General features: G+C 40.3%; 1 protein-coding gene across 1 annotated transcript in view; it reads left to right on the top strand.

The window, feature by feature from the left end:
* The window catches only part of SKIV2L (Ski2 like RNA helicase), a 624,419-nt gene that overhangs the window by 304,374 nt on the left and 308,044 nt on the right, over window positions 1–12,001 (top strand). The window contains exon 16 of the mRNA XM_044083274.1: window positions 6,033–6,245. Within this exon, the coding sequence (XP_043939209.1) occupies window positions 6,033–6,245 (213 nt within the window). The remainder of the gene's footprint in view (window positions 1–6,032; window positions 6,246–12,001) is intronic.

The raw sequence follows: 12,001 nt of genomic DNA, 5'->3' as shown, positions 1-12,001 counted from the left end.
CATCAAGTTTTAAAAGGTGTTCAGCTTATGGACACAAGATCCCTCCTCAAGACCACCATTCCTTGTGTTTTTATTGCCTTTGGTGCCTGTCATCTTCAGGCAAATTCTCTCAAATGCTTCATCAGACTGTTAAAAAAGCTAAGCCATTTCTGCATTTAAATACCTTTGCTGTTACTTCATCAGCCAATCATTATTGTTCCTTACTTGATGACATCAGTGCTTAATTGATTAAAACAATTTTACTAAAAAATTGCTGGCTGAAATTCATGTTCAAAACTTCTGTGATTCTTTATATTAAAAACAAATATTTAATTTATAATAGATGCTTCAAACTCATACAGCTTTTTTAACAGTCTGCTGAAGCATTTGAGAGATTGTGAAAGCGCTTACTGGATGTTTTATTGTTTTTGTTCTTTAGTTCAGTGTGTTTAATAAAAGGTCAAGCTTCTTATTGTCGTGTTGTTCCTCAAGAAAAGGTTATTTGGATTTTTACTTTTGAGCTTGCGGCATTGGCTCATTTGAAGTTTTTTTCTTGGAAGACTGTCTTCCTGACTGCCATTACCTCCACTAGATGAGTTTTGGAATTAAAAGTGCTTTCGTGTAAGCCACCTTTTCTCATCTTCCACAAGTATAGTGTCATGGAAACAAACCCTACCTTTCTCCCAAAAGTGTTATCTGAAGCAGGCCATTGATCTGGAAATATTTTTCCCAATTACTCTAGCAAGGGAGAACATATGCTTCATAAATTAGATGTTCACACACAGCTCCAATTTTACTTACATCATACCAAAGATATTTGAAAATCGGATCAACTATTTGTCTCCTTTTTCAAAACAAAATTGAGAAACCATGTGTCAAAAGGTACACTTTTCTAAGTGCCTGACAGACTGCATTTCCTTTGTTTATAAAACTCAAGGGTTGTTTTTACCCTCAAAACCAAAACATTCCACTAGAACAATTGTTACAGCATTCATAACAAGAGTTCCTATCCATGTCATTTGTGCAGCAGCAACTTGTTCAACAGTTCATACCTTTATATCTCATTACAAGTTGGATGTGTAATCTAGAGCTCATCTATCCTTTGGCTCAGCCATTCTCAGGAATGTCTTTCCTTGATATCACCCAGGTCCTTTTTAGGCAACTTGGGAATCCGTTCCAAACACTGAATTGGATGAAAATAGACAACGATGGATACGAAAGTTATAAACTTATCATAGTGATAGATCTGTGTTGTCTCATTTTTATCCTGTTCAACATCCCTCCCTCTTTCCTCCTTCCTCCTTCCAAATTACTATCTGCAATCTTCACGTGCTCGGAGAGATCACGAGTAAGATCCTGTCTATTTAAGGTCACCTTTCCAAGCTTAGCATGCTTAATAAGTTGTTATTAGTACTTGCATATTATTGCAACCAGATTCCAAGTATGTCTTCAAAGGGCATTTTCATCATGAACAGTACATTTTCTGGTCCAAATACATTCAAATGTATATTATAAAACATTTCAATACAGATATTAAATGCAGGACAGTGAAAAGGTATATCGGTAAACTGCTTCTTCACTGGATGTCAGAGGGCATTTCCATCGGGAGCCACAGGCTGAAGGGTCATGCTGTATGTATTCGTACATACCACAAAAAAAGCAGTGGGACAGTTCCTGAAATGGTGTGGCTTGGTTCAAGGAGTTTCACTTTTATATATGTGCACTTACACGATTTAGAAATCTTAAAGTACTTCACTTACAAATTGAACAGAACAAAGTGTTTTGCATCGGCATGCATTCTGTGAAGAGCAATAATTACATGCAAAATCCTGGAGACTTGAAACGTATAACAGGCTTGACCATAGGCTACTTGTGTGAAAAAACAAGTTGTTGCACTGGGGTGGCTTGGCTCAACGAGTTTCAATTGCATATGTGCAGTTACAATCAAAGGATGATTTGTAAATATTACAGTAGTTCACGTAGAAAGTGAACAGAACAACATGTTTTGTTTCCGCATGCATTCTCTGAAGAGCAAGAATTACATGCAAAAAATCCTGGAGACTTGAATCGTATGACAGGCGGTGCCTAGTGTAGTATTCTGAAGAAAACAAGTAATTTCTCAAATTTATATGCCAACTTGTTTTCCAAACCTTGGCGACCTATATATGAAACATTCCTTCAGGAGAAGGGCTTGGAAATTAGCCATGTCTCCTGTTCGGAATCTGGTTGCGATAATATGTAACTACCTTATTTTATTCCATGGCAGTTTTTATTCTTATCAAGATAGTTTCCTAGAAGGAGTCAGCAGACTTCTGAATAATTTTAGCAGATGAAATTGTAGGTAAGGGAGGAGTCAGAGTCTCTGATCTAAAGCTGTGGCAAAAGAACCTAGTTGTATCCGACATGATATCCCAAACTTTGAAGCAGATGCAGATGAGACAACACAGATCTATCATTATTGGAAGTACATAACTTTCATTTCTGCCTTCTGGAAATGGCCAGGGTCAATTACCACAAACTTCCTCACAGACTGGATCTGTTTGCATGAGAACAGGGGTGATTGATACACCCCAACACTAATCAACTTCAGTTGACTGCCTGGATGATGGTCTTTATTCAATTTAGGCATCTCTTTACTGATGAAGTGCAGCAAGTACTAATGGGGTCTGCTACTGGAAAAGCATGTATTAGCAAATGGGAAAGGTTTTCTAGCGTTTCCTAACAACATAAGCAGCACCCATTCAGTCTATTTGTTCTCGGCATTACAATATGTGTGTGTTATTATCCTATTGCCTTTCTTACTCCTCTATCAAAGTTTATTTATTGGCCATTTCAGCATGAATGCCTATGTATCCTCCTCTTTCAATGAAGTCTCATGTGAAAATGTTTTTGAGAGGGGTTTTGCATAAGAGACCTCAAAGAAAACTGGTGGCCTGTCCTTGGGATCTTCATTTTATGTTGGAGAAGCTAACACTCCATTTAAACCAGCTAAACTGGCTGATTTGAGGTTCTTAACACAGAAAACAGTTTTACTGATTGCTCTCACCTCTGCAAGATGGATATCTGAGTTGCAAGGTTATATGGTGAGTCAATTATACCTCATTTTTCACAGAGACAGGGTTTCTTTGATAACTAATCCTTCTTTTATGCCTAAAGTGGTATTTAGGTTTACTTTAAGCCAAATTATCCATCTCCCTATTTTCTTTCATGAACCCAAAAATTAGGGAGAAAGAATACTCCATATCTTGGATATCCACAGAGAACTCTGGTACTATCTTGACAGAACTACATTTTTCAGATATTTGGATGAATTGTTCATTTCTTTAGAAGGTAGGAATAAGGAAAATGTGTCAAAACAGACTTGTTTGTTTCAAAATGGTTATCTAAGGCTATTACTTTTGTTATACTCACCAAATCAAAACTATTCTAGATAGGATCAAGGTCCATTTCCCTAGGGCCTTGGTTTCATCTATGGCTTTTTGGAAAGGGTTGAATTCTAGAAGTAGAAACTTGGTCCTCTTTGCATAGTTTTACAAAGCACTCTACACTTAATTCTTTCTCTAGGTCCAGATCAGGTTTTGCTAGGACCATTCTCCAGGGGCTGCAAGACCTTTCTACTTCCACTTCCCAAATATAGTAAGCTAGGGCAATCTACCCATATAGCTAAGGCTACTGTAGCAGTAATCAGTATGATGAACATAGTGCAGTTGTGTAAGTAAACGTAACATAACAGTAGATGTTCAAATGATCACTGCTTCAGTAGCTACTCCCTTCCACTACCCCCCCCCTTTTGTGTGTTGTTTATGCCAGGAAGTGGTTATTTATTTATTGGCCTTTCATGGCTTAGCTTCCCTCTCTGTGCTAGCAAGGAAGCTCTGAAGAGCTTGGCACCCAAACTTTTGTTTTTTTAGGCCGATCTACTTGAGCTGCTTAATAATTTTGGTGTGTGGAAGGTGCCGTGATGCTTTGGAAGCTGGACAGCTGTTATATTCTTGGCAGAATATAGTGCCATATAGCTAAGGCTATTGCAGCAGTGATCTTCAAACATCTACTGTTATGGTAAGGTTTACATACGCAACCATACTTTGTGTTTGCATATAGCACCATGATTGATACAGTTGTGATGGCATCATCTTTTAATGCAATACAGTAAAGTAAGCATGATGAAAATATAGATGGAACAAAAACTTAATGTTAATAGTTGTAGAATTGTGTAACCTAGATGTAGGATTTTGAAGTAAAATACATACTAGTGCAGAGACAACCTATAGACGATGAGGGGAGAACATCTCTGAGTGATTATTGTGCCTAAACTCTGACATTGAATACACTATAAGCAGGCTGTTGTTAAAACCAGGTAAAATGTTGAAATTTCTTGTAAGGTAGGATGGGCCCCAAGAGAAGTATGTGTTGGCCTGCCACTGCAGTTTATATTGATGAGGCATCACTTGGACCACTGAAAATAAGTTTAGAGGTCATATACTGGTAAAGTTATCAGGATAGTAGAATGTGTGAAGATGTGTCAGCAAGGAGGATAGGGGTATGATGTGCTTAAATATGAGAACCAGTTGGACATATAGTATATGCAGTTGTATACTTCGGAAGAAAGAAAAGACCAGATGATGGGATATGAGCTGATTTATTTTTTTTTTTTTTTGTTAGTGATCATGTGTAAGGAAGACATAGGAGTTCAAGGGGAGCAGGAATAAGTGACAGCTAGGTTAGGTAAGACCCAACGAAATACTTTTTTATGAAGAGTACAGAAATGTAACTGGATTCTAGAAAATTATGGAATGTAGGTTATCCGTATTGTTTAGCTTGGGATGAAAGAAAAATGCTGAAGGGATGGCTGCTAAGACGTTGCTTGCAACAATTAGACAACCTTAATACCCACTTGTGTTGTTGCAACAGTTTGCTCACGTCTACATTTAACCTGTCCCATTTTTTAGACCAGTGTCTGTGAAAACTACCATTAATCAATCATTTTGTATGAAAGATGAGTCATATGTGTTCATTTACACGGTGTGTGTCATCATTGTATTTGTGTATTTCAGTTTTTTTTCTGAAAATGACATCTTCAGCACTGAGAAACTTTTCAGAGAGTATGGCATCTTGGCCATCTGATCTAGTAATGAACAGTGCATTTCTGTTGCATCTGAAGATTGTTTATATGAAGCCGTGAAGCTGGCATTAGCATAGTTCATTAAATGCAATTCATTAACAGTTGAATCCATGAGCACTGCAGTCTTGGAATACAGATAAATGAAAAAGCGTGTTCCAGATATCAGACAATTAAAGCAAGTAATTCTAATTACCCATTGCCTTTGAAGCTATTCTTCGCAAACCGATGTTCATTTTTCTTCTTTGCTCTCTGTCTTACATTGCAGTGATGGTAATAGCTTCCAGCGGTTCTTATAATTTGACATTGCTAGATGTTATAGCTGTCAGCGAGTTAAACTTCCTGACACATTGGATTCCTTTTTTATTAGGGGTAATTTCTTCATTGATATCTTTGTTAATTATGTGTCCCCCCATTTGGTAGCTTATCTGGAGTTGTGACTCAAATACAGAAACTCTTTCCCTCCACCAGCACAGGCTTCATTTGACTTGGTGTAATGTATATGTTGTGAAGATCTTTTGTATTAAAACGGTGGATTGCTGGGAAAATGCTGTTGTGGGCAAATTCCAATGTTTGAGCTCAGTTTTTATTTTTTGCATAATTTCCTGTACCAGTATTATGGCATGACATAACTTGGTCTGAAAAAGACGAGGAGGAGGATTGTACAGAACATGCCTTTGCTGACTCCTCTCCTTCATTCTTCCTATTTTAGCATTCCACCACTTGTGTTAGTGCTTGTTTCCCACTGCATTGAAGGCACTATTCCAGCTAAAGATCAGATAATGGGGGAAGAAGAACAGTAGTAATTGAGGATTGTTAAAAAAAAAAAAAAAAAACTTCATTTAGCAGTTTTTTGAGTGAGTCTGCTTTTTGTCGTGGTAAAAAAAGTAGTACTCCTTCATTACATTATTAAAATGTTATTTATTTTTTGCAGGATAAAAATGTATGGCTGTCTATCATTGATATGCTAAGAAAAAAGGACCAACTACCAGTCGTTGCTTTCACCTTTTCTCGAAACCGCTGTGATGATAATGCTAGCATTCTAACCACTGTTGACCTTACGAGCAGTACTGAGAAGAGTGAGATCCACATATTCTTCCAGAAGTGCGTATCCAGGTTAAAAGGCACTGATCGACAGTTGCCTCAGGTCTGTATCTACCATTTCATGATGGGATCTAATGTTACCACTATCTAGTAGTATTTTCTGAAAATGTTCTACATTGTTTATGACCCGACAGATTGTTTTAGTTTTCTTGTTTGCATTATCTATGTATGAAGTATTAGTCAAACGAAAGAAATACTGCAAGTCTGAGCCTCTGTTCCTTCTTTCTGGTAGGAAGTCAAAAACATCATTTTCATTAGTATTATTTGTATAGTAACTGGTAACTTTAGAAACATAACCAAAGCATAACGAACTAACTGACTGACTAAATAAATAACTGGTGCAAAAATCATGCACTGAAACTAAATGCCAAAGCTCTCTACCCCAGGGAACTACCACATTAACAATATGCCCATAAGAGTTGACCAGGTTGTTCGGGAACTGAGAATTTATGCGGGCAGTGACCTAACTTTTGACCAATATGTCTCTATTGTTGTAAGAAAGACCTTCTATATCGCACATATTTTAAGCAAAAAAGATTGTGTCTAGATCTAGGGATGTCATTGCCCCCCCTTTACTCAGCCCTCATTAGGCCAGTCATTGAATATAGTGCACCCTTTGGTATGTATCTGTCTAGACACATGCAGCAACTGGAATGCCTGCAGAAATACCTTACTAAAAAGATTGCAAGGCCTAAAACAACATGTTTTGCATGGAAGAACTGGTAAGAGGTGACATGTGTCTGGCGTACAAGGCATTCTCCAGCCCATTACTGATAGATTTACTGCTAATAGACTTCTGATGAACAGAGGCAACTCCTAAATGCTTTATCCCATGCATGGGTCCTCTCAAATTGTCTATGGTACTATCCCAGTTATTGTCATTAAGAGCAATATATCATTATTGACCATGGGACTGGTAAGGCCAATCTCTAACCCAATGGGATAGGTTATTTTGAACACAAAAAGGGAAATTGGCTAGGCTTTAAATGTCCCACAAAGGCAGCTAACCTAATACTTGCCTATGAACCTATAAACACCCACCCCACACAGTCTCCTAATTGCAGTTCTCTTTAATAGCAGTCCAGATAGGGATCACAGTCATACTTTGAAACACAGACATCTGGGTAACAGTGTAAGGCCAATGCTGTGCTGATGGCATGTGCCATCCTATGGAAAAATATTGAACCGATGCCTCTTCTCTCTCCATCTGGGTGCTGTCTTGTTGGGTGGAAATAAAATAACTCAAGTCCTTGTATATATAAAAAAAAAGAATAGGAGTTTTCCTTCTGTCTCAAGCAGCATGTTTTTCCAGTAAAATTGTTTCATGCAGTTTCCAGACTGTGGGGACACATACAGTTACTTCATTTCCAGTCTTAGGGCTCTGTATATAAAGAGCTTTGGAATAAATCAGATTTTAAATGTAAATTCTTTGTGAGGAAAAAATGTGGATGCTTCCTGATGTTATGTCTAATTATCTGCTTACCCTCTTCAGATTGCATCATCTTTCCCTCATGTTAAACTTGCTGCCTTCTTAAATAGGTTCATAGGTTCATACTAGGCTATCTGCCCTAGGGCATTTATAAGCTTAGCCAGAATGTGTTTGGCTTTCGCCACCCATTTTAAATTTATTTTGCTATGCCCTTTTTCGAGGTTAGTATACTGTGCCTCTGTCTAACAGTGACACAGAAGTGATACCCGGGGTAAACCTACGATCTCCCATCCACTCATCAAGATTCCTCTTGAAGAGAGTCAGTGAAAGACTCTGCCTAACCTGGACTGGGATTTTATTCCAGAGTGAAGGGAGCCTCTGGGTTATGAATCTGTCACTCCAGCATGTCCTATTTATTTCAGTGCTGAGGTTCAAGTCCCTCGAGCACGTAGCTCGATGGGATTTGGATTTTCTGAGGTGCAGCATGTCCATTAATTCCGGGTTGGACATGGCTTTATACGTCAGGCACAGATCGCCTCTGAACAGGCGGTATGCCACTGAGTAGAGCTGGAGTTTCTTTAACCGGGCAGCATAAGGCATCTGTTTGAGCCCTTTGATCCTCTTGGTGAGGTACTTTTGGGGTCTTTCCAGTTGCTGCAGGTGTCTGGTAAGGTACATCCCAAAAGGGGCATTGTACTCAATTATGGGCCTGATGAGGGATGAGTAAAGAGGCACGATGACCTCCCCTGATCTAGATGTGAATCCCTTCATGATTAGGTGGGCTATATAAAATGTTTTTCTAACCACTTTGGCCACGTGGTTGTCAAATGAGAGATTGCTATCAACTTGGCTCCCCAGGTCCCTAATTACTTCTTCTGAACTTAATGGATTACCACCTATGCGGTAATTTGTGGGCACTTTGTTTTTGCCAAAGGGGATGACTATACACTTTTTGGCATTTAGCTTGAGGCCATGGCTCTGGCACCAGTTGTCTGTTTTTATGAGGCCCTTTTGGAGGATGCTTGTGTCGGCTGGAGAGTCGATTATGGTGCCCAGTTTGCAGTCATCTGCGAACTTGGTCAGCCGCAGTCCTTCCGTGTTTGTTTTATTTTATTTTATTATTATTTTTTTTTTTACTTGAGACAGTTATTTAACACAAGAGACATTTCCTTCCTTCTGTCTTCCATTCTACATCAGAATTTTGTTCTGTGAAATGCATTCATGGACATTTCTACCCATTTCTGCTGAATGTTGTGATATCCCATATCATACCTGGGGAGGGAACCCAGCCCTTGAGCCTTCCAGTACTTTTTTCCAGCTTGAAGAATATGGAGTAAATCATTGCTTTAAGTGCTAATAGTTCATCTTTTTGCTTGTAGAAAACGAAGAGAAACTCCTAGTACTCTGTAGTGGTTGAAAGTTCTTGAAAGGTTTCTTTTAAACCAGTGCATTTCTTCATGCCAGTCCCAAGCCAGGATAAATGGGGAGGGTTACATCAGGAAGGGCATCTGGTATAAAACCTCTGCCAAATAACATATACAGACAATAATACAGATTTCCATACCAGATTGGTCGAGGCCCTGATTAACAACGACTGCCACCAGTACTGTTAGCCAACAGGGTGCTGGCGGAAATTGGGCTACTGTTGGCTGAAGGAGAGGAAGAGGGGGAAGACATGCCCGAAAGAAGAAAGAGAGGAGGAAGGTTAGGAGTGTAGTAGTGAGGGTAGGAACTTTGAATGTTTGCAATATGACTGGTATAGGGAGAGAGCTAGCTGATGTGATGGAGAGAAGGAAGTTTGATATATTGTGTGTGCAAGAGACCAGATGGAAGGGGAGTAAAGCCAGGTGTATAGGAGGTGGTTTCAAATTATTCTATCATGGTGTGAATGGGAGGAGAAATGGGGCAGGGGTTATCCTGAAGGAACAGTATGCCAAGAGTGTTTTGGAGGTGAAAAGAGTGTCTGATAGAGTGATGTTTATGAAGCTGGAAATTGATGGTGTAATGATGATCTGCAAGTTGGGTGTGCGATGGGTGAGAAAGAAACATTTTGGAGTGAGCTGGATGAAGTGGTGGTGAGTGTACCCAAGGGTGAGAGACTGGTGATTGGAGCGGATTTCAATGGGCATGTTGGTGAAGGGAACAGAGGGGATGAGGACGTGATGGGCAGGTATGGTGTTAAGGAGAGGAATGCAGAAGGTCAGATGTAGTGGATTTTGCGAAAAGGATGGACATGGCTGTGGTGAATATGTATTTTAAGAAGAGGGAGGAGCATAGGGTGACGTACAAGAGTGGAGGGAGATGCACACAGGTGGATTATATCCTTTGCAGGAAGGCAAGTCTGAAGGAGATTGGAGACTGTAAAGTGGTGACAGGGGAAAGTGTAGTTAGCACAAAATTGTGGTCTATAGGATGACGTTGGTGATCTAGAAGAGGAAGTGTGAGAGCAGTGCCAAGGATCAAGTGGTGGAAGTTGAAAAAGGGTGATTGTGAGGTGGAGTTCAGGGAAGAGTTAAAACAGGCAAGGGTGGCAGTGAAGAGATACCAAATAGCTGGGTAACTACAGCAGAGATGGAAAGGGAGGCAGTTAGAAGGGTGCTTGGTGTGACATCTGGACAGAGGAAGGAGGACAAATAGACCTGGTGGTGGAATGAGGAAGTACAGGAGAGTATACAGAGGAAGAGGTTGTCAAAGAAGAAGTGGGATTGTCAGAGAGATGAAAGTAGACAGGAGTATAAGGAGATGAGCATGGCAAAGAGAGAGGTGGCGAAGGCTAAGGATAAGGCGTATGGAGAGTTGTATGAAAGGTTGGATACTAAAGAGGGAGAAAAGGACTTGTACCGACAGAGGGAAAGATGTGCAGCAAGTAAGGGTGATAAAGGATAGTGAGGGAAGCATACAAGTGAGGAGAGTATGTTGAGCAGATGGAAAGAGTACTTTTAGGGGCTGATGAATGAAGAGAATGAGAGAGAGAGAGAAGGTTGGATGATGTGGGGATAGTGAATCAGGAAGTGAAAAAAGATTAGCAAGGAAGGAAGTAAGGACAGCTGTGAAGAGGATGAAGAATGGAAAGGCTGTTGGTCCAGATGACATACCAGTGGAAGCATGGAGGTGCTTAGGAGAAATGGCAGTGGAGTTTTTAACCAGATTGTTTAATGAAATCTTGGAAAGTGAGAGGATGCCTGAGGAGTGGAGAAAGTGTTTTGGTACCTATTTTTAAGAATAATGGTGATGTGCAGAGCTGTAGTAACTAGAGAGGGATAACTGATCAGTTACAGCTTGAAGTTACGGGAAAGAGTAGTGGAAGATAGGTTAAGAAGGGAGGTGGTGATTAGTGATCAGCAATATGGTTTCATGCTGGGAAAGAGCACTACAGATGGGATGTTTGCTCTGAGAGTGTTGATGTAGAAATATAGAGAAGGTCAGAAGGAGTTGCACTGTGTCTTTGTAGACTTGGAGAAAGCATATGATAGGGTGCTTAGTTGTGGTATTGTATGAGGAAGTCGGGAGTGGCAGAGAAGTATGTAAGAGTGGTACAGGATATGTACGAGGGTAGTGTGATAGTGGTGAGGTCTGCAGTGGGAGTGATATGCGTTTAAGGTGGAGGTGGGATTACATCAAGGATCAGCTCTGAGCCTTTTCTTATTTGCAATGGTGATGGACAGGTTGACAGACGAGATCAGACAGGAGGCCCCATGGACTATGTTGTTTGCAGATGACATTGTGATCTGTAGTGAGAGTAGTGACCAGGTTGACGAGACCCTGGAGAGGAGGATATGTGCTCTAGAGAGGAGGGGAATGAAGGTCAGTGGGACTAAGACAGAATATATGTGTGTGAATGAGATGTAGGATAGAGGAATGATGAGGATGCAGGGAGTAGAGTTGGCGAAGGTGGATGAGTTTAAATACTTGGGATCAACAGTCCAGAGTAATGGTGAGTGCGGAAGAGAGGTGAAGAGAGTACAGGCAGGGTGGAATGGGTGGAGAAGAGTGTCAGGAATGATTTGTGATGGATGGGTACAAGTAAGAGTAAAGGGAAGGTCTGCAAGGGGGTAGTGAGAGCAGCTATGTTGTATGGGTTGGAGATGGTGGCATTGACAAAAAGGCAGGAGTTAAAGATGTTAAGATTTGCACTGGGTGTGACAAGGATGAACAGGATTAGGAATCCGTATATTAGAGGGTCAGCTCAGGTTGGATGGTTTGGAGACAAAGTCAGAGAGGCAAGAATGTGTTGGTTTGGACATGTGCTGAGGAGGGATGCTGGGTTTGTTGGGAAAAGGATGCTAAGGATGGAGCTGCCAGGTAAGAGGAAAAAAGGAAGACCTAAGATAAGGTTTATGGATGTGGTGAGAGAGGACATGCAGGTGGTT

The sequence above is a fragment of the Protopterus annectens genome, chromosome 9.part0 (genome assembly GCF_019279795.1).
Source record: "Protopterus annectens isolate FY-2018-M chromosome 9.part0, PAN1.0, whole genome shotgun sequence".
Taxonomy (NCBI): domain Eukaryota; kingdom Metazoa; phylum Chordata; order Ceratodontiformes; family Protopteridae; genus Protopterus; species Protopterus annectens.
The sequence above is the reverse complement of the archived record's forward strand: the minus strand, read 5'-3'. Positions and strand labels throughout refer to the sequence as shown.